Source organism: Eumetopias jubatus, unplaced genomic scaffold, assembly GCF_037043125.1.
Source record: "Eumetopias jubatus isolate StellerSeaLion01/CBP00866 unplaced genomic scaffold, mEumJub1_p1.0 scaffold_3, whole genome shotgun sequence".
Taxonomy (NCBI): domain Eukaryota; kingdom Metazoa; phylum Chordata; class Mammalia; order Carnivora; family Otariidae; genus Eumetopias; species Eumetopias jubatus.
This window is the reverse complement of record NW_028274809.1, coordinates 67055567-67079723: the sequence shown is the minus strand read 5'-3', so window position 1 is coordinate 67079723 and position 24157 is coordinate 67055567. Positions and strand designations below refer to the sequence as shown.

General features: G+C 38.9%; 1 protein-coding gene across 1 annotated transcript in view; it reads right to left on the bottom strand.

Moving 5' to 3' along the window:
- GRB14 (growth factor receptor bound protein 14) overlaps positions 1–23657 on the bottom strand; it is a 108036-nt gene extending 84379 nt beyond the window's left edge. Inside the window, exons 1-2 of the mRNA XM_028123999.2 lie at positions 23467–23657; positions 22005–22137 (exon numbers count right to left, since the gene is read on the bottom strand). Of these exons, the coding sequence (XP_027979800.1) occupies positions 22005–22137; positions 23467–23657 (324 nt within the window). The remainder of the gene's footprint in view (positions 1–22004; positions 22138–23466) is intronic.
- Positions 23658–24157: the final 500 nt, after the last annotated feature.

Below are 24157 nucleotides of genomic sequence, written 5' to 3'. Positions count from 1 at the left end.
GTTTCCTTGCACATTATTCTAAGTTTCTCTCAAAATTACTATTTGGAATTCTCCCCTCGCATATTTTTCCTCTTGATTACTTGAGGGATTATTTAAAGTACATTTGGTCTAAGAAGATAAAAATAGCAAATAGTTTAGAATGGCTAGAGCAAAAAACTGATAAATACACAAAGATAACATTTGGTGGAATAATATGTTCTTCAAGTTGGGACGTTTTGGCATCTTATTTTTACACTTTCAAATCAGGCTCAAGGAAACATACAACACAAAAATTACCTTGAACTTTTCAGCACAATTTTTGTCTTATCCCGAAGAAAGCTGGAACTGTCACAGTGCAAATTATTCTGCTTGAGTAAAGAACTAGAGTTCACTCGTCATCAAAAATACTGCTGAAAAAAAAAAAATGTTTCCTAGATCTAGTCTTTAATCCTCGAAATATACTCCAAACCTTCATTTACTTAATCTTACTAAGGAATAGAAATGATGTCAGATACTCCCCTTATTATTAGTGAATTAACTACACCCCATCGATGGCTTTACACAGTTCTACTGTTTGATGGTATCATAACAAGAAAGCCAAACACTATTGGCAGAACATCAGTGCAAGTGAAAAATACAGGTAAAAGAGAAAACCAAAGTCCAAATTTGACGCTAGAATATCACATATACTTGCATTAAACACACAGGCTAGAAATGTGGACAACATGCCTACATTCATGGGTTTTAAAATAATCTTCATCAGTGTATTTCACCCTCTTTCAAGGTACTGATACGTGATCATAGAGAGAAGTCATAAGTGTGATCTTTAATTTTTCTCCATTTACACAATAAATATTGCTAAGCATTTCAAAATTATGTGGAAAGGGATTATAGAGAAAAATTAGCTGTAGTCCCTTCTATCAAGGGCTTACAATCTAGGAGAAGTACCCATAATTTGTCTTAGTTATACAAGCAGTAAAGGTGCCACTCACTTTCCCTGAATCTAAAAATAAACTGAAGGATTTAATTAATATACTAACAACTCCCAAGGCATAAAAGAAATTAGGTTGATTTTAAGAGAAATAAGACAATGGGTGGAGAGGAAGGATGGAAGGGTGGGTGGGTAGCTGGATAGAAAGGAGGAAGGGAGGGAGGGAGGGAAGGAATGAGAGATGACAAGGGAAGAGAAAGGAAAAGAAAAGAAAATGAAATAAAAGAAAATTAAAGAGGGGCACCTGGGTGGCTCAGTCGGTTGAGCACCTGACTCTTGGTTTTGGCTTGGGTCATGGTCTAGGGTCATGGGATCAGGCCCCAAGTTGGGCTCTGCACTGGGCGTGGAGCCTGTTTGGGATTCTCTGCCCCTCTCCCTCTCTACCCCCCACCCCCTCACCCCACCTCATGTGCGTGCACGCTCTCTCTCGAAAGAAAGGAAGAAAATTAGAGAAAATCGGTTTCATCTTTAGAAATAGGAACATATAGAAAAATGGAAAGATTTCATTTTGTTGTCTAGTAAGTTTAAGAATTGATACCTTGAAAGGAGGAAGCTATTGGGAAGGATGAAAATGAAAGCGAGTACATACCAATCTCTAGGATACTTGGAAGAAAGAGGGGAGGGAAAACTGCAGGAGTTGACCTCAACTAAGAAATTTAACCAACAATAAGTCCTGAACCACACTCTCTTTCTTCTCCTCATCACCAAGTAGAGCACACTCTCCAACTGCATGGAGGTCCCAGAACCGTCTCTCCTTCATCCTTAGTCATAGGAGACATCTGCCACCAGCAGGTTCTAAGAACAAGGTAAGTGCTCATTCCCACTGCTCATAGAAAGAGTAGAACCAGTTCCTCTGCCAAAGACAAATAAAGGGGGAGTTTGGACTAATGGGTTCAGAGACACCAAGCTGGGATTTGGAAAGCATTTTCCCATAGAAAACTAATAAATAAGGTGATTATTTAAACATTAGGCCCATTATATATTAAATTTTTTTAAAATCATTGATCCTATGGAAAAATGCATTCAAAATTTCCAAAGTTACCAATGAATTTTTGAAATAAAATTGCATAAATGTTGAGATTGCCTGTATAAAAGTGAGCATTCATTACTTGTGTGCATGCTTATTTTTCTAGTATTATTTACTATATTTGAATATTATGTAAAACATACAATTATACTAGAATGTAACTTTTTATCATAGCAGTTAAATAGTAAAAAACAGGCTTAGTACTTCTGGAACAAATACTGTTTTGGGGTGTGGACCTTTTTGAGATTGGCACACATTCTTTCTGTCATGGTAGTAGTTCTTTAGATGATCTCAGGACTGTATCTATAGGTCTTTACTTTCCAGTTCTGAAGTACAAAATTAATGATCTTATAGAGTCCTCCAGAGGCAAGAGCAACAAAGACAGATTAGAATACTGACTGTGACAATAACTGTTTGTCTGGATGACCTTGAAGTGAAAAATGTCACTTCCTTTCTCTGGAATGCAGTTTTTCCCTACAAAGGGGGATGGTTAAATAAGATATTCTCCAAGGTTCCTTCCAGTTGCCACCATCTATTCTTCTCTCAAGTGCTCTGCCTTTGTTCTGGTTATCCTACTGCTGCATAACAAACTGCCCCAAAACATGGTGACTTAAAACAACAACCTTTTATCGTATCTCATGCTTTTGTGGATCAGGAGGGCAGACTTAGCTAAGTAATTCTTCAGTTCTACATGGTATCAAGGTGTTCAGCTGGTGGCTGGGCTAGTCTGGAGGATCCAAGACTGCCTCACTCTCATGTCCAGCATCTTGGCAGGGATGGCTAAAGAGATGGGCTTAACTGAGACTACTGATCAGAGAGACTCCACATGGCCTCTCCGATGGTCTCAATACAGTCATACAAGGCTCACATAAGAAAGCTCAGGTTTCCCAAAGAGAGCATTCCAGGAAACAGGAAATGGAAGCTGTCAGTCCGTTAAAGCCTTGGACCAGAAAATGACACAGTTGTCACCTCCATTATATTGTAAGTCAAAGAGTCAGGTCCTTCCAAGATTCTGAAGGACAAGGGAGGAATGTGAGGCATAGTAAAGAATCTATAGCCATCTTTAATCCATCATAGCCTGTATCTAGGAATTGATACCAGCAGTGACACTCCTTATTCTGTCCAATGTTTCACAGTAGAAACTGAAGAGAAAAAAGAAGTCTCTGCCTTCAAAAAAAAGTCACAATTTGACAAAAATCATGGCAAAGGAGGCATTCCATTTCTGCATAACCTAATTCAAGTTGATTTATTCCATTGTTACTAACAGAACATTAATTGATAAAAGTATGGGAAAATGTCATATAAAAAAGAACACGAAATTATAAACCAAAGTATCTATATATGCACAAAGTCTGGAAGGAAAGAGAAAAAAGTTCTAGGATATGGGACTCATTTCCAATTTTTAATGATATAATATGGACTGAATGACATATATCTTCAATTCTTAGGCAAAATATTACAGAACTTTATTCAACAAACAATCTGTAGGAGACATCTGTCAATTCTCGTTTTACCATCAACTAACTCTTTAGCATATCAGACTCCTAATTCTTACAACTAAAAATAAAAACCCAACCTATAATAGATACTAGCTAGTCGGGGCACCTGGTGGCTCAGTCGTTAAGCGTCTGCCTTCGGCTCAGGTCATGATCCCAGGGTCCTGAGATCGAGCCCTGCATCGGGCTCCCTGCTCAGCGGAGAGCCTGCTTCTCCCTCTCCCTCTGTCTGCCTCTCTATTTGTGCTCTCTCTCTATCTTTTTGTCAAATAAATAAATAAAAACTTTAAAAAAGAGAGAGAGATACTAGCTAGAGCCATTGTTCATATCATAATATGAAAATGTGCAAAGAAACCAGAATTATTTAAATACATAATTAAAATACTTTTCTTCAAATAATTAACTTATAAAAACTTCCAATCACATGGTCCCTTCTAAAACAGATCATTTGTTTCAACAAATGATACTTCTCTAATAGTCTAAGTGAAAATAAATTAACAACGCAATCTAGAATACTTCTTACTAAAACAACCAGGTAAACGGGTTCTTTGGTTCATCTAAAGCATGCCCCCTCTGCTGTCTGTATTTGGAACTAACCACAGACAAAAACATATTTCAAGAGCGCCCCCGGGGTGTGGTCTACTTCAACAACCACTTTTGCACTCATAGAGCCCTGACAGTTCCCATTGTCATAGAGATTCTTTATTAAACAATAAACCTTTTTTTAAAAAAAATTGTTTTTGAGTATAGTTGACAAACAACGTTGCATTACTTTTAGGTGTATAACATAGTGACTCAACATCTTTATACATTATGCTATGCCTGCCACACTCTTTCTCTCTGGCAATCAATCATTTGTTCTATGTTTATAGTTCTGATTCTGCTTTTTGGTTTTTATTCATTTTTGTTTTTTTAGATCCTACATCTGAGTGAAATCGTATGGTATTTGTCTTTTGCAATCTGACTTATTTCACTTAGCATAATATCTTCTAGGTTTATCCATGTTGTCACTAAATAGCAGGATCTCATCCTCTTTTCATGGCTGCATAATATTCCTCTCTCTATATATAAACCACATCTTCTTTATCTATTCATGTATTGATGGACATTTAGGTTACTTCCATATCTCGGCTATTATAAATAATGCTACAATAAAAATAAGGGTGCTTATATCTTTTCAAATTAGAAATATCTATTTTTAAAGGTAACTCAAATTAAATTCAAGCAAAAGCTAAATCCAGACCCAATCCAGACCTACAGAAACAGACTCCCCAGGGACGAGGCTCAGGAACCTGCACTTATATCAAATACTTCGGGTATGTGTCATGCCCGCTAAAGCCTGAGAACTGCCACCCTAATGCATGATGTATATAGAAAAACTTTTATAAGGTTAAAGGGTAATCATATTGCTAAGTGAAGGATTGCTAACTTCTTTTTATTAAATGAAATTTAATTCAATCTCTAAATACTTGAATCATTTTTTTAATCCCATATGTTATAAACCAGTAGTCTCTGCACTGATATTTATGGCCTTGCATTTATTCTAATGATGCATGTCTGACTTGTTAATGGTGACCGTGTAGTGGCAGGACAGATCTGCTTCCCTATCTCTGCAGGTGACCTGGGTTCTGTCCAAGGGGAAAAAAGATTGAGAAAATACTTTCCTCTCTACTTCATCTACTTTGTCCAATTGTTCTCTAGGCCACAAGGCAGGGTTTTTACTAACTTAAATCTCAATTTAATCCCAGGCAAGTGTCTGTCAATGAAAATTAATTTAACACCCCAGAGTACAGCTGAACTCTTTCAGTCAGAATATATCCTGATTTGAGAATGATCCAGTTTCCCTGGTAGTTTCAAAAAAATCATTCAAAATTCTACAAATTAAAAAATAATAAGGATTTCTGACATTTCCTGAAACAATAATAAAAAGGATTTCTGATATTTCCTGAAAGCATTATACCAATACCACAAAAAAACACTAGAGGTAAAGGAAGATCAGAATATATTAAAGTTGGGTTTCACATGCAGTTGAAAAGATAACTCTTTACTACTGTCACAGACCATGTTTCACTGCATAAAATCTCTGATCATTGAATATACAAAGGAGGTATTTTATATGCAGTTTTTAAACAGAATGTTACCTATCAATTTTATGTTAGGTACTCAGAGCTACAACTGAAATCTGAAAACCTGGGTTCAAGTCCTGGCTCTGTCATGCTATACAGTATGATTTAACTCTTGATCTTTGACCCTACCACTTTCCATCTATAAAATTGAATAAAACTAGCTCATATACTGGCAAGAGCCAGACATTAAAAGGATAAAAATTATAACATGTTTGAAAGTACCTTGCAAATTGTATCATCGCTAATATAAAGGAAGGGTATATGCGCCCTTAGAAACCAGTGTAAGAGAAAAGAAGTCAGACTGCTCTACAACTGCACGGACCTCCACAATCCACGATACAGTCTGCTTAGTTTTTATGAACTGTTTTTCTCAAAGAAGGAAAAAGCAATTTTATATTTAAATTTTGTGTGATTACTATAATTTTATATATCTAGAAATAAGCTAATCAAGTCCAAGCTAATGTTGACTGAAAGGAACCTTTGGAATAATCTAAAACTAGTTCTGTTCCATCGGGCACATTGGTTATGCCACATAAGAGTAATGTCTCAGTGGGACGCTTGGGTGGCTAAGCGTCTGCCTTTGGCTCAGATCATGACCCCAGGGTCCTGGGATGGAGTCCCACACCGGGCTCCCTGCTCAGCAGGGAGTCTGCTTCTCCCTCTACCTTCTGCTCCCCCTGCTTGTGTTTACTCTCTCTCTCTGACAAATAAATAAGTAAAATCTTTAAAAAAAAAAAAGTGATGTCTTAGCAATGTCCACCTCTAGAAGTACACCCTTTAATACTACTCATAGTACGGGCCTGGTCTATTAAAAACATTCTTTTTTTGTTTTCAAAATGTTTTTGAAAGTCAAAAAAAAAAGGAAAAAGGAAAGAAGGGAGGGAGGAGAAAGGGTTAATAGGAGTCTGTAAATCTTACTGATATAGGGCAGTCTCAGTTTAGATCCTGCTTCTGTCACTTCCCAGCTGTGTAATTTTGATCAAATAATACAGTATTTCTTAAACCTAAATGTCCTCCACTTTAAGATGGATATGATGATAGTGTCTACCTCACTGATGTATTGGGAAAGGGGGATGTTATAAAACTTATTATCTTCTTAGCACAGCGCCTGGTGCATTGTAAGAACTAAATAAACATTACTGATAATAGTAATAATCGCTAAGTTATCGCTATTTAAGTAAGCCTCTATATTGATAGGTCAAAGGAATATCTAGAACTGAAGATATCTTGATGTCTAAAGAATAACTAAGAAATGCCTCATAATGCTGCTGATAGACAAGATACAGTAGGACCAGTATGATAACATAATTATACAATTAACCCTTGAACGATGTAGGGGTTAGGGACACTAACCCTCCAAACAATTGAAAATCCACATATAACTTTTGACTCCCCAAAAATTGAATTACTAGTAGCCTACTGTTAACCAGAAAATTTACCTGTAACATTAACAGTCGGTGAACACATATTTTAGATGTTATAGGTATTATGTACTGCATTATCACAATAAAGTAAGCTGGAGAAAAGAAAATATTATAAGAAAATTATAAGTCAGAGCAAATACGTTTACAGTTTGATAAAAAAAAAAATCCTTGGATAAGTGGACCCACATAGTTCAAATCCATGTTGTTCAAGGGACAAATGTAAAGACAATGCCTAGTACAAAGAAGACACTTAATAAATAGTGGTTGAATGGACTAGCAACATGTTGAGAAAACTTAGCGCTGACTAATCCACCAGCATCACCCTTGAGGGCAGGCTAACAGGGCAAGCTTTGTCTTTCTTTCTTGAATGAAGACATTAATGTCATCTATTCCTAAGTGCATATGAAACAAAGCTAAGAGGGACAAGCAGTGTAATAGAAGAATACAATTCAATAATATCCTGACATGCTGGGATAGTAGATCAAAATTAAGATTTAAATAGGGAAAAGTAAAATCCTACAAAAAAAATTAAGCAATTAAATTTTATTCTAACAAATTATATACAACCATGGTTTTCATGCAGTTCATAAGAAGGCATTTATATAGGGATTTTATTGATCACAAGCAAAATAAGCTCATTATCATTGAAAATGCTCAAGGAGACTATCTGGATGGTCACCTATCAGATATTTTAGAAATGAATCCTACTTGGGGTAAAAGTGCCGCTATCTGGACCATCTGTTCATTCAGTAAGTATTTACAGAAGACCTATAATGCACCAGACATAACGCTAATGTCTGGAAATGCATTGATGTCCAAGGCAGACTTGGCTCTTGCTATCTCTAGAGAGCTTCCTGGAGAGCAGAACACTGATAAGTAAACAGACCAATAATGTAACAAAACTGACCTGGTAGATTATCTCCAAGCAGGACACCTAATGCAGAGTGGGTAAAGTCAAGACTTGTTTTTCCAAGAGGACTCTGTAACCAATCAGATGAAGAGAGAGGGGAATAGTGAGGAAACTAAGAAGAACTAAGACTTTTGATTTCTAGTATGGGTAGAGTATGCCACTCCCAAGGAAAGGAGACACAGAAGGAACAAGTTGAAGAGGAAAAGTATTAATTCAGTTTGGAATATGCAGAATTTGAGATGTCAATGGATTGTGTAAGTGAAGATATCTAGCAGGCAGCCCAGGATAACTGGTCTAGACTTCTACGTATATTGCTGTTGAGGCCATGGGAGTAGATGAGATCACCTGAGCAATAAAAGGAAACTAAGACGAAAACAAGAAGTTCTAGGATAAAACCCTAAGGAAACCAACACTGAGATCCTACAACAGAGGCCTATAAGAGATAGAAGTCAAGAAAGTGTTTCAAGAAGGAAAAATAGTTAAAAATGCCCCAAACTGCTGAGGTATCAAAATAAGCACAGAAGTAGGTCTTCAGAACAAGGTGGTCTTCAGAGACTTTGATGAGAGCCACTTCCTGCCAAGCTGCAGGAAGGCAGAATGGAAAAAAAATACCTCAAATGGTTAACAACCCAATAGCCTCAATATTAAATGATATAGGTATCAACAAAATCAGAGAAGCTTTAGAGAGAAAGAATTTTGGTTAGAGAAAAGCGAGGAAGGAAAAGAGAGTTGATAACCAATCCAAGGACTAGAAAAAGCCACTTCCCACAAAACTGAAAACAACACTAGTGTTTCTCAAATTTTTCCACCAGAACTAATGAAAATGCAAAAGAAAGTAACTTATACAGCCCTTGCCATCTCCAGGTAGGCAATGACACTAAGGTATTAAATTTGTTCTTAAAAAAATCCATGTAAATTCATCAAAAACTAATGATGTATGGTGATTAACATAACAATAAAAATTTAAAAAAATCCATGTAAATTGTACATTCTTCTCATAAAAACAGGAGTGTTTATTTTAATATAAAAATATTTCCCCATTTTCAATTAAAATGATTGTTCCAGAAAGGTGTTCCATGTTTATCATGTGACTTCCCATATGGCCCTCCCACAATCCTCACACACCCTATATGCATACATGCATCATATACTCCCTCTTTGAGAAATATGGAGGAGGTGCTTCATTTCACAAGAGTAACATCCTCTGGCAATCTCTGTAGAAAGCATTTGCCAGAACTGAAGTCCCATGAACTGCTACATGACCTGTAAACACTTCTTCCTTTCATTTTTCTTAAAAATACCCCCTTCAACCTTCAAAGTTTGTTTCAGACATCTTGGAATCTGATGGCTACAACTTTGTTCAAGGACTTGAATTATACACCCTCTTCATCTTCCTTAACTAACGAGTCATCATTTATCAAGTACTCTGTACATGGAGGTTGACCCAATGCCTTCAAATATTTAGTCACTTTTCTCTAAAACTTTCCCATATATTTCCCAAGGTGCAGCCATGGTTTTGTAAAGAGGCTCTCAGGCCTTTGGGACAAAGACAGGTTCAGCCTAAATGAGGTTATTAAAACAAAACATCAAGTTCCCAGTGCCCTGAGATTCCAAGCCAATGACCTACAGTGTTCCAGCTGATCTTAATTTCCCTGGCACAGCACAGTAACAGTACTGTAATATAATGCAAAATGTCTCTAAAGAGAAACTAGATACTGGCTCAAGTCTTTCCAATACACAGTTAAATAATACCAAAGTACTACTTTCATCAGAACACTGGGCTTCACATGCATATGTCACCCTTCCCAAGAATGAAAGTAATCTTCCACTATGAATGTGGGTTGATTGAAAAGCTCTTATTGGACTCAGCCCCATAAAGTATACGTGCTTTTTAACTGGCACACACAGGCTGGTAAGACTGAAAACGCCCACAAGGGGACCAAAGAGACAAAGAACAGAACTTATTCTGAGTAAGGGTAATCCAAATTTAGAATGTGCTAATAGTGGTAAATCAATAGTCAAATATCCTGACTCGGATCTCTTTAACATCTAACAATATCGGACCCCTCCCCGTAACTAAACTAAAGTTCACTTTTCTAAGTGTTCTTGCAAACTCTTTAACCTTTATATTAAATTATTAGTACATTCCCAAATATTCCCTCATTCTTTCACTTAATAATAACCACTTCCTCTGCTCCTCCCCCACTCATTAATTCATTAATTTATTTTTTGATTCAGCAAAATTTACTGAGGGCCTATTAAATGCCAGGCATTGTTCAATCTGCTGGACATTGAGTAGTATATAAAACAAAGTTCCTGCCCTTACAGGGCTTATGTTCTAGTGAGAAAAGACAGTGAATAAACACATACATGTGTGAACATATAATATGCCAGATGATATGTACCAAAGAGAAAAATTAAGCTGGGTAGGTGAGAAAAGAGAGTGCAGAGGTGGTAAAAAGCTATGTCGATCTTCAAATTCCATCAGAGCTAAAATTCATTTTTAATGATCCATCATTATCCAATAAATCAATTAGGGCCTCTTATAACGTAACTGAAAACAATGAACTGGAAACACCATCTGAGTTAAGAAAGATTTGTTACCAATCAGATTCATTCACTTCCTCAGTTTCTGGATGGTTTATTAATGAGGCTTTACCATTAATGATATGTTACTCTCTCAAATATAGTTTGTTCAAACTGATACACTCAGAAAAATTGGGGGGGGTAAAGCATTAATTTTATCACACCTTAGCCAAACCAACATAAAAGTGAGGCTTTTGCATGACTTCTTCCCAATTTTTTAAATAAAATGCCATTGTCTTATAATGTGCTTTAAATACATTTTCATCAAAAGTTTAGAGCTATAAATTTAGTTTATTCAATCTAAGGAAAATGTCAACCATATAATTAGAAAAGTTAGTCCTCACTCTCAAATCAGTCAGCCAAATTAGACTTATATTCTATCAGATAAGATCCAACTTTACTTTTCAATTCAAATAAAGGTGTGCATTCTGAGAAAAAATATATTAAAAAACACTGAAGGGCGCCTGGTTGGCTCAGATGTCTAAGCGTCTGCCTTCGGCTCAGGTCATGATCCCAGGGTCCTGGAATCGAGTCCCGCATTGGGCTCCCTGCTCCTTGGGAGCCTGCTTCTCCCTCTGCTTCTCTCTCTCTCTCTCTCTCTCTCTCTCCCTCTGTTTCTCATGAATAAATAAATAAAATCTTTAAAAAAAAACACTGAAAATTAATTACAGATTATCTCTTATAAGAGAAATATCTGAAAACAGTCAAAATTAAAATAATACAGAACTAAGAGCTCTGAGGCATATGATGAAGTGGCCAGAATGACATGGAATTCCTTTGGTAATTGTGTAAGTGTACTTTCCTACCTTGATTTTCAGGCTTTGGATGTAATAAAATAAAAACCAAGTATAAAATTAGAAATAGCTCCATTAATTGCAGTATGCACCAAGATAAAAATTTCTCATGTTTTTAATGAAAGCAAATGATGTATATATGCTAAAAAAATGAGTCTAATAGCCAATATATTTATTAAAAGAAAGAGGAAAATATTAAAGTATTTTATGATAAAATGGGACGGGAATTGATTCGCCTATTAGAATACACACTTCATACAATTTGGTATGATTTTACAAAATAGGTTTTAAACATCATCATATTGAATAACACACACAAGATCTAAAAGAAATCATGTACAAGGTAGATCCTTGAGTTTATCCAATTCATCTTCAAAAATCTTGTAGCCTCAGAAAGGATTTCTGTCACATTGAGAAGAATCATAATTACTAACTATTGTACATGCTGTGGCACCTTGTCCAGGCCTGCCCGCTTCAGGGCTAAAGTACTCCCCCTCCCATCTGCTAGCACCAGCCACCAAGCCCTCCGAGCTAAGTCCTCCCTTCTTGCCAATGCACTCAGCTGAAGAGAGCTGGCACGGTCAAGCACTTCCTGGGGAGCCCAGCCCCTCTGCCCCAATTTTGCACAATTCTGTAAGGCCCACCCAGCTCCAGAGCTCCTATAGGCTCCATGACGTCCCCTGCGGTGACTGCACGGAGGCCCAGCTTCTCCCTCTGTCCATTCCACTGGGCAGTTTTCTTTTCTTTCTTTCTTTTTTCTTTTTTTTTTTTTTAAGATTTTATTTATTTATTTGAGAGAGAGAGAGAGCACAAGCAGGAGGAGCAGCAGGTAGAGGGAGAAGCAGGCTCCCCGCTGAGCAGGGAGCCCGAAGTGGGACTCGATCCCAGGACCTTGGAATCATGACCTGAGCCAAAGACAGATGCTTAACCGACCGAGCCACCCAGGTGCCCCCAAGGGGCAGTTTTCAAGAGCTCTCCCCGGTAAACTCCCTGCAGGCAAACTTGTGTTCCAATTCAGCTTCCCAGGGAATCTCACCTGCAGCACTAACCTACAGCACATCAGGTATTCCCAGGCACATTTTCTTTCAGTTATTGGTTTATACCAAGTATTGAAAATAGCAGAAAATACATTTAAATACGTGACAAAATACCATTTCAGTGTTTCATGCTGATGCGCTATTTACTTTGTTCTTAGGAAACTTTCCCTCAAAGGTTATGGATTCTCTGACAAGAGTCAGGAGAGAGAGAAATTAAAGTCAATAATTAAAAACTGAAAAAATAAAAAGTGAAAACCGTTATCAGTCCCATCACACAATCATATATCTGAATTCAGAACATTTCAACACTAACCAAAATTCTCCTTCCTCATCATGAGGTCATGTGTAACAAAATTAGTGGATATTTTTCTGATTTTGTACATTATTCTTATTTAATGAGATTATAAGTAAAAAGTGTTTGGTGGACTGCTATACTTCCTTCCAGCTTACTGTGTATTTTAAAAATCCCCACTTTAGAAAAAATTAAGTGGAAACATCAATTGGGCTCATAATACAAGTCTCTCAGAGCAAGGGGTAGTAGGTGTTAGCAAATGTTTTAATTGTTAACTATTAATATCATTGGTGAATGACCTGGGCCAGGGCTCATGATTGCAGAGACATATACCCCTTGAATATATAAGACTTTCCAAGGGATGTGCAAACTCACAGGTTTAAGAGAATCAGTTTTCAGATCCTCATGTTCCACATGTACTTTTTCCTAAAACTTACCTTTCTGAGAACCCGTCTGTGTTCGCAATAACATTCTCACCTGGTGCATTCTAAACCTCCAGGGCGTCACACACAGGGAGAGCTTCCTTTAATGATTAATCAAAGCACCACAAATCAGAAGGGGTTCCTGTCTTTTTATGCCGTGAATGAATTTCTGTTAAGGAGACATGACCAAAATGTCCTATGTGTGTAATAAAAGCAAAAGATATAAACTGTTAAAAATCCTATTGGCCCAGGATCCTAGCATATGATTTTATTTTTGTTAATGAAAACCGTTAATAGAATTAAAAATATTTTTTAAATTTGATGAAGAAGATAATTGATCATGATTAGAATAAGTATGTCAAAATGCAATTTGTTAAAATTTATTTGTGCTATTTATCTTCAATAATCCACTTATTAATTCTTTTCATGAAAGAACCCAAGAACAAGGAACACAAGATACTCCATTTGGAGGGAAAAACAATAAATAATTAGACCAAATAGATAAATGCAACAATTCATATTATGTTAAGAACAGCCAAGGAAATGCACTGGAAAAGATGATGGAGTGGGGAAAAATAAGATAAAAAAACAAGTGTGGAAGGGTGAGGGGTACTTTAGGTAGTCTAGTCAAAAGGCCGACTTGCTAAGTCATCTTACACTGAGACCTCCCTAAAGAATAAAGAGGAGTCAGTTATGTAAAGAGCAAGGAAAAGAGGTTCCAAGCAGAGGAAACAGTCAAGCCAAAGGCTCTGAGGTAGAATAAAAGAAGTTCACAAACAGGTAGGATTGTCGCTCCACTGTGGCTGGAATATAATCAACAAAAGGTAGAACGCAGAAGAGGTTTATGAGGTGGACAGAAAGCCAAATCGCGCAGAATCCTGTCGGCCCAGGTACAAAGTTGAACTTCATGTTAATCTATCAAAAAGTTTTCAACCAGGCAGTGACATGATGTGATCTACATTTCTAAGAGTTCACTTCTAACAAGTGTATGGAGAATGGACCAAAATAGGCTAACACAGAAGAAGGCCATTTACGCCTCTCGTATATGAGAAGGCAGTGGCTGAAGTTGGGATGGTGTAACAGTGAAGATGGAAAGACATTTATGGATTCAAGAATATTGTCATGAAAGGTGTGGCAGCGCTTGACAAAAGACCAGAAAGAGGTCTCCTTGGATTTTGGCCCGAGCAACCAAATGGATTATTCGAGGGTGGAGCAAGAGGAATTTGGAGAAGGATTTAGAGGTTATGACCACCTCAACCCTTTAAGCCAAGTGCATTGGACCTACACCAGCCTCAAATGTTTCAAATCTAATGTCACATCCTTATTTCTAAGCTTAAATAGAATTTTACCACCTAACCTGGCCCCTCTCAGATATGACACCTTTTCTGACTCTCTACTCTTTGGACCTTGACTTTGATGTGCAATTTCTAGTTTAACTAGCCCGCTCCTGCCCCTATCATCTCCATAAAGTTGGCTCCTGTGCTCCTTGTCCCAGGACACCCTAATGTGCCCTTCATCACAGGAGGTGTGGTGACCATGTGGGAGGATCGGAACAAAGGCTAAGAGGAAACTTCTGGGGCCAGTGGGACCAAACGAGCCTCCTAAAGTCCTGTATCTACTACATGGACTCGTTAGTACTTCAAAAACCACCAGAATCACTCGCTCTAAGAATAGAGTAAAACTGTAGCACTCTCGGGGCCTAGAAAGTATGGGCAAAAGGCTCCTACCACATCACTCAGCAGCGGCAGGATATATTAAAAACTAGGTTTGCAGATTCCCAGTCCAATATTTTTAATCGCATCATACTGACTCATATCTTTCCATAGAAACAATATTAAACATGGTGCCCAGGATGTTGTAAATGTACCATTCTTTGGAACTATTACAGATTAAAAAACTCTTACTGACTCCCTAACAACCTAACCACCACATGTAACATTACATCTATGGACAAAGGTATGTGAATAAACAGTCCACTTATAAATGATCTTTTGGAATTGGTGAACTAGTTAAGAATATTAATCCTCCTGGGGCACCTGGCTGGCTCAGTTGGTAGAGCATGAGACTCTTGATCTTGGGGTCATGAGTTCGAACCCCACATTAGGTGTAGAGATTACTTAAAAATAAAACCTTAAAAAAAGAATATTATTCCTCCTTCTTATGTTTATTTTCTGTGTGGCTATGAAAAATGCTAAATGAGTGGAACCAAAGGGAAGGACAAGAAGTAAAGGATGCTCTCCCTATATTGGCTTTCCCATATCTCTCCTAAATTGATTCTGAAAGGCTTTCTTTTGCTCCCTTGCCTTGGCAAAGACTTGTGGTCATTTCCTAGGTTCTCCATTGAGCTATCCCTTATCTAGAGTTCCAAAAGGACAATGCCCAAGTCTGCCTATCCCTGCTCAAATACACATCAGTGTATTCTTGAGAGCTTGTTGGGAGGGACACACACGGAGTGATGAGGGAGGAAGGGGACACCCGCCTAGCCAGCCAGATCAGCCGAAGCAACCCTGGTGATCAATGGGGCGACAGATGTCGCAGCCAGATCGCCCTCACATCCCACATCAGTGTATTCTTACACAATGGAATTTCTTACTATTCTATATAAGCTGACATGTTTAAAAGCAACATCAACAAGACTGCAGAAAGCTTTTTTATATTAATTAAGATCCACATTTATATTGAACCATGAATGGCTCTGATTTTCCTTCTGTTGAAAGAACATAATATATGCCCCTAGGGAAAAACAAGCCAGAAGCTGAGCTTTCAGGAGAAGTGAAAAATAAAACCCATATTGCAGATAAAGGTTGGATTGCAAATGTACCCTGCAAATTAACCAAGAATTAGAGGCAAACTTCAAACTGGAAATAAAACCTTGACAAGCAGATCTGCTGGGAGATTTAAGTTTTAAAATAGGAAGAGACAGCTGTCTTCTATTACAAATGAAAGTAACTAGCATGAAGTAGGGAGAATCCTGAGTTGGTAAATCCTGTCATCAGAGGCTAAGGGACATCACTAAGATGCAAGCTCAAGACAATGGCCAAGAAAGGTAACTATCATTAAAGAGTGGCATTAACTGAAACCACCGTCAAGTAAATATGCTTCAGTTGAATTAAGGGAACTGAAGCAAAGGAAGTAGACACTGTAACTGTCTGGGCCAGTCAGCCAAACTAACTGGTAGATCACCATATATCATAGGTATATAATAAGGCTTTGATTTTGTGTCCACTATTGTTTGTTTGAGATCTTTTTTTCCTGGGGCATTAGTCGTCCATTGTTTCTTCCCCATCTTCATACGCCATACCCACTGAAGCTGGACTTCCTGCTCATAGAATTTGTTCTCACAAACTTGGCTGAGCAGGGGTCCAGGCCCTTGTGCCCCTTTGGCTACAGATGACCGAATAAGAGCTGGACACACTGAGCTAAAAGCTCTCTCCAGATGTAGACTCCAGTCACTTACCAAATGCTGAACCACAAATAGAAGGAAAGATTTATTCCAATGGGGCAGCCATCAGGGGCCAGGTGCACTGAGATGCAAGCAAGACTTAAGACAAATGTGAGAATGAAATGAACATAGAAGGAGAAGCAGAGATTATGTGCTGTGCTTGTGGAAGAATAGAGAAAGTGGCTGCCTTGATCTTGGCTGACTTTCTACTCCCCGATTCCAATCTCTCATGAGATCAGTGAACTTTTGGCCTTCGGATACTGTAACATAACCTTTCAGGCTAGTTCATGTGAGGTTCTGTTTCCTCCAAACAATCAATCCCTGGATAAAATACCAACTAAAGTCCATTTGTAAAATTCCTACCTTTTCTTAACTAAATGATATTGTCCACAATTTTGAAAGGTCAGATTGCCCCAGAGTCTAAAAGTGACAGGGAATATGAATACCCCTGATTTTCCACAGAAGTCAAAGAGAAAAAAAATAAGTCTAATTCCTATGCCCTTCACCAGGACACTGTTGTTCAGTGGGTTTTGCAAGAGGCCTAAGTACCAACATTTTTAACAAGCATCCCCGCTGATTCTTCGAGAGGTGGTCCAGTGACTACCCTTTAAGAAGTACTCCTCTAAAGCCTGCTTCAATATTGCTATAAAGATCTGTGTACTTTCAAATTCCTCCCAGGAAAAATGATATTCATCAAGTGCCAACATTCAGAAGTAGAAAATTGCTGTTGGAAAGACATATTTGTTTGAAACCCTAATAGGAGCAAACATTGTTTCTATTTATTTTTTTTCTGCACATATAAGATATTTGCATTTCATTTCACATTAAATGGGATTTTGTAAAACGGCCTGGGGGAGCTGAAATGCAACTTATGATGTTGTTTCCATCTGAAAATGAATTTAAATTTCCAAAGAGCTAATTTAAGGACTTTTGAAATATAACCAGTTTATAATCTGAGGATTTTCTGTATCATTCCTATTGAAATAATTTGATTATGATACCAAGGAACTATTGTTATTTTTGTTAGACAATACCGGCATTTTGGTTATAGGAGAAAATATATTTTTCAGAGATGCATACAAAACTAGGCAGGGATGCAATGAGAGGATCTTCAGGATTTATTTTAAAATACTTCAACAAAGACAATAAAAATTTCAAAAAGAAGCAAAATCTTGCTAATTACTGAATCTGGAAAATGGGAATATGAGACTAATTTATTGCTTTCTACTTCTGTGAATATTGGAGAAATGAGTATACGAGAGTTTGGTTAATGTAGCAGCCATGCAAGATTCCTACAGGACTATGCAAATTGGGTTAATTACCAGCAACACAAAGGAATGACATCAGAGGCCCATTAACTTGAGGAGAGATGAATTTGTCTTTTGATAGTTCCTGATATGTGAGAGAAAAAAGAAATCAAAAGCAGAGCATATGGAAAAGTAATTTCTTAATTATTTGAAAGATATTTTTTTTCTGAGATGTGCAAAAAGGCTTAATTCAATACAGAATAGATCAGAAACAATGTGGTAAGGGGCAGAACACATTCAGACATGATACTCCTTTTGAGCTTCCTTTATTTAAATTGTGAGAGTATGGGCAAATCATTTCTGGTTTTTGCACTTTTCAAAAAAATCATAAAATGTGGATAAGAGACCACTTTTTGGTGTTCTTCTAACTGTGGACTGTAAACTACATGCAAAAGCTGGTTATTAGTAATATAGTAAATCCTATTTGGTGATAAGCCAATTATTTGGTAAATTTTTCAAATCAATTTTAGGGAGAAGGTGGAGAAGAAAGCTAAAGGATAAAAACACAGAGATAGTTAGAGTTGAAGAAGGAAAAAAATAAAAGAATCTAGGTCCTTAAATGAGTATTAACTAATGGTACCGTCACCCCTGCTCTGGTATGTTTATTCCTTGTGCTACTCTTACAGTTTTTGACTTCTGAGGAAATTGGACCTTCTTTAAAAATACTCTTTAAAGCCTCAAGAAATGCAGATTCCAGGTCCTCGCTATGCCACCGTCAGCCACATAGAATTTCTTAGCCTCAGTTTACTAATCTGTAAAAGAGCATTCAACTAGATGACCTCAAAGTTCTCTTCTAGCTCAAACATTCCACAACACAGTTTTTCATGGGTATCTTTTTATCTTTTAAATCTTTAGATACTTTATTTTGAATTAGTTGCACTACAAAGGCCTGGGAAGCAATTAACCACACCTACCGCACAAGCTGAGTCCCAGCACAAAAATTACCTGAGGGTAGACAAACAAGACAAGAACTGATTTCTTCTGCAAGGGCCAAGGATCTCTTATTCTTTCCCTTTCTCCAAATAGTAAGTGCTAAAGGATGATTTCCTGGTAAATTTCAATCAGAAATAAAAAAAAAGGGGGGAAGAGAGATCTAAATTCATAAGTTAAGTCACTTTTAATATAAAGTTTAAATTGCAAGTAATTTTTCTGGACCACGTATATAAAGGAATCTACTTTAAATCTGTTTTATTGGTAAACACAAGGAAATATGTCTAGGAAATATATCTGGCCAGTACTGTAACAAGAAGGAGAGAGAATAAAGAATCCATATTCTATCTCATTCCAGCTCTTATTTTAAAAGAAAAACACTGGAAGCCTACAGTAAGTATTATATACTTTGAGACATTTTTATTTTCAGGGATAAGCATATCCTATTTGTGGCTTCAGTGCGCTTTACCACTCATGCATTATGTAGGTGTCTCAAATTGTAAAAAAAAAAAAAAAAATTTATGGCCTGTAAAATGATTTTTGACTGTGGCTTTGAAAGGCCACATGAAATCTAACATGTCTAGTCTGTATTCTTTCAAACTTTCTGGTCAATTATTCGTAAATAACAGGCACAATTCTTCACTTTTTCTACAGGGAGAAAAGAATTGTTAAAACGACTGGAATGGTTAAACAAAACAAATGAAAGAGAGAATATAAAGAAAAGAGACATCAGCTCCTGTAATGTGTCAACCATAAATAATAGTCAATAGAAACCTATCACATCCAGTCATGTACATCATCTCAAGTGAAGGTCAGAGATAATCGGGCCAAAAATACCATCTAGTAAAAGGGTCATCTGTGTCCCAAAGAGACTGAGCTTGGGAAATTACTGACAAAGAGTCAGCTGTTTCCAAAGCATCATTCAGTCCAAAGAACTGAGCATCTAGAAAGGAATAAAAACAAAGGATCTGTTCGAAATGCAAAGTGTGGGTGGGAAACATGAAAGAGTGTAAAAAGGAACCTTCCTCTTCCCCAACTTTGGGACATCACCTCTTCATAGAGATCCCAACCCTCGGGCAAAGGGCCCTTCCTGGGTGAGAACACCCCTCTGGGACTGGCCTCCAGGAGGCGGGCCGGAACTCTCTGCTCAGGAAAGAGCACTGCTGTCTGTGTGGGTGTAGTGGTCTCTGAGAAGGTGACTGTGGAAAGAGGACACAAGGCCAGAGCAGGAAACCAGCTGGAGTCAAGAGCAACGTAGCACCCTTTTCCCACTTTGCCAATCTGCTAAACCGGAGCCGAAGAAATGCTATCATTCCCCAAGACAAGATGTCTTACTCCAGGATGATGACTACACTCCCTTAGGGCACACCCTGACACCCACACCTACCCTCTTTTTTCCTCCCTCTATTAACATATTTTCTCTCTATTCAAAACAAACCTTGCCCCATTGACATCTCTTAGACACAGGCATTCTCCCAGTGTTCATTCTAGAAATTAAAATGGGAATCAGCCCAGACCCCTCCTCCTCTACTCCCCTTCCACTGTTCATCTCCTAAGTCATAACCCAAATACAAATCAAAACCCCATCATGGTAAGCACCCTTTGTATGGCTTTTTTTGCTTAGCTCGGTGCCCCAGAACCTAGGATGGTGCAAGGAACACAGCAGGCCCTCCATAAATAGGGAAATAGTCTATTAAATTCCCCAGCTGACTATTACCTCATCATCAGACATTTCCTTTTCCCATTCTGGATCCCAAGGGCAATCATCAATTTTTCTACCATCATGACACACGATCAAATCTATCATCTTATATCCTTTTCATATTTTCATCTTATATCCTGACCCAAAAGCCAAGCTCTTAAAAGGCCCAGACATTTCAGCAGGGCTGTTTTTCACTTGGGCTCTGACTTTAAAACTCATCCTGATAATAAAGCTCTCAAGAATCTCCTCCTTGTTCATCTCCTCATCCGAAGTCACAGTCCCGCCCACTTAAGGACTTGCCTCCCCCATCAAAGTCTCTAATTGAGAACATACCTCTGCTCCGGGAATATTTACTCCCACTTTCTCCAGTCCTTTTCCAAAAAGCACATGCACCAATTAAACTTCAAACCGCCCCCCTCAAAAAAAAAAAAAAAAAAAATATATATATATATATATGCCTTGTTATACCAGACTCCTATCAAAACCCAACAGTCCATGGAATGCTGCCCTTCTGTCCTTATTATTGCTTTATGTTATCAAGAACCCATCCATTCCCTAGGGTATTTCCTTCATTCCCAAAACCGTAAACATACATTATTGAACCCATCATAGGTAGTAAAAGTACAGAAAAAAGAAAAGACAACAGTAGACGTGGGGAAACGATCAAATGTCTTCTCTCCACTCATTACCCCTCTCCTCACTGCACGTATCTGACTGTTTAAATTTATTGCTTCTATCCTTGCAAGAGCAAGGTACATTTTGCCTAGTGAAGCCTCTCTGTTTTGCTGATTCAGAATTGGGAGGGAATATATTAAGAAGAGATGCGATTACTCTAGGATACACTAATTTTTTTTTTTCAAAATGTATAATCATGATGGATCTCCCCATAATTGCTGGGTCCTTGAAATCTAATTTGCCTAAGTCAATCTCAAACTAGAAACTAAAAAAGCAAGCAAAATCATAAAAGTAAAGTCCATCTTCTAATCATCACTAAGAAGTCATCTACTTCTGTAGCCAGAAGCCTCCAAACTGAGGAATTCACTGGTGAAGAAGTCATGTTGAGTTCTCAACTCCAATTACCTTTTGCTACAGAATCACTATACCATTTTCCTTTAGTAAGTGAGGTTGGCTTGGGCTGAAAATGTGGAACATTAAAGAAGGTATTAAAGAAATCAGCCAATCCCTTTCCCACCCCATACCCTCCTCCAATTTCTGACTAACATTGATAATCTATTGTCACATATAACTCTCCCGCCTACCCTGTAAATAATAATAGCTTCCAGACTCTGTACTTTACATATATTCTCTCATTTAACCCATCCCAAAAGCCTGGTAGGTAAATTTTAATATTCCCATTTTACAGCTGTGAAAACTTGAGGCCTCAAAGGAAAATGATGCCAAAAACTTTGTCAGCTAATAGTCATTTAGAATAGGCCATACCACTCCTTTGTTAATATTATAAATTACTGAATATCTTAAAAAACTATATGGATTTAGAACTCCTAAGATTTTTGAATTAGAAAATTTTAAAATGCATACCTGCTTTTTCCTTGAATTTGCTTTGGGAAACAGGCCTGCTGACAACACAGATGTAAATGGAGAACAGCATAGCTCAGGAAAAGGGTTTGGAATAGATGGCATTTCCAGAACATCAAGATCTTTCTTTTTTCTCCTACACCAAGAGAACATAGGAGGTAATTTACATAAAGCAGAATGTAAAATATAATTGCTGACAGGATTAAGAAGTTAAGGGCCAACATGCACCACTCTGTGACAATACTAATATTATATAAAGTTTACAGCAAAGGTCTGTGATGTACTTTCTGTGGGTCAAAACAAAATTTGTTAATTGATATAAACCAATTTTCTATAGTATTCTTATCTTTTTTGGGGAGACCTTTAAAAAAAATCACTATGTATAGAAACCCCATTTCCAGCATTTTTGATAATTTTCCTAACCTGAAATACAGACTATATAATTATTGATGCAAAAACCATCCTGAGAAGTTAAACATTTTTATGGATCCATTAAATCGACAAAGTCTACAAACATTTAGTGAATTCATCCCTATGCTATTTTACTAATCACTTTTGGAAGTTATGGTTTATTAATTATAGCTGTGGTTCATCTCACTTCAAATTTCATTCACAATGTTGCCCACACACAGTCTGTTGATTTTTCAAGTGCTTATAGATACTAAACCGCAAGGCAGTGTTTTTTGAAGAGGTAAGTGAATAGAACTTGCTAGTATAAATGTACTCTAGTCCACTGCAGAGTAATTTTAACTTCAGTGAAGTTGAAGCACTTTGAAAATCTGGAGGAAAAAAAGTACCATTTCAATGTATGAATATAAAGGACCACAGATTTTTGTATTGTTGCAGTCTTTTTCTTTCCTAAAGTATGTGCAAAATTGTGAACTCTAAAGGCACTTAGTGCTGAATGCTATGGAGCTTGGGAAACCTTTTAAAGCCTCTATTCTTCCTGCTGAACAGCAAGACTGCTCAAATGTCAATCCGTGCTTTGCCTCTCCAGGGTCGCTGTTAAGACTCTATGTGGGAGGTGAACTCATTTATGCGATGATTTTTTAAATTTATAAAATAAAAAGGATTAGGTTATTTTGTTTTGTTTTGGTTTGGTTGGGTTGGGTTGGGGGGGCTTGTTTGTTTTGTGTGTGTGTGTGTGTTTGTTTTTTTTTTTTTGGTGCAGGGCCACGAAGAGAGGAAAAGGGGGTGATCAGCCTGGCCTCCTAGTTCACACGGATGGGCAGAGGTGAGAGCGACCAGGAGCTCTCAATGAAACGGTGATGCTATTTATAAGGCGTTGGGAGATCGCAATGTCCTGCTGAGCCGGTAGGAGCCAGCTCAAAGGGAATTGTCTTCAGAGACTTTCACAAACTTGGCCCAGCTCTGGGCACATGGCTCACCCCCTAGGACCGCCTCCTCAGCCCCTAGCCGGCTGCCAACCCAGGACACTCCCCCGCGCCCTCCGAGGGCTGCCTACCTGTCTGCAGCACAGCCGCGGGTCCCGTCCGGAGGGGGCAGGAGCGCCCGCGCGTGCAACCAGGGGGCAGGCTCCAGGTCGCGGGCGTCGCCCCTCCCCTGGGCAGCGCCGCACACCTGGGTGGCCAGCGGCGAGTCCTGGGCAGCCGCCCTACCCGCGGCGCTCTGCCCATCTTGCAGGGAAGTGGTCATTGTCGTCGGCCGGGGGGGTCTCGGGTGTCACGGGAGACCCGGCGCGGGGGTAGAGGGAGGCCCGGCGGCGGGAGGCGAAGCGCCTGCTTGGCAGCCCGAGCGCGCTGCAGGTGCGGTGGCCTCGCCGCCTGCGCTCAGGGCCCGGGCGGCTCAGACGCGCGGCCGAGCAGTCGGCGAGGCGGCGGGGGAGGGGAGGGGGCGGAGGAGGAGGGTGGGGAGAGGGGAGGAGCGGCCGGTGGGTGGGGGCCGCGGGCGGCGGGGCGAGGCGCGGAGGGGGCGGGGAGGGCGCCGAGCGCCGGGCCGGCCCCGCACGCGGCCCGGGACGCGCCCGGGCTCTGGCGGAGGTCCCGCGTCGCCGGGACTCGGCCCTCGGCGGCCCGCGCGCTAGGTTCGGCCCGCCACCTCCTCAGGTGGGCACCCGAGCGCGAGGCTGAGTCCAGGGTCAGGGCGGGCCCGCGCCGCTGGAGGCGGGGACCCATGTGAGCCGCGCTCCCGCAGGG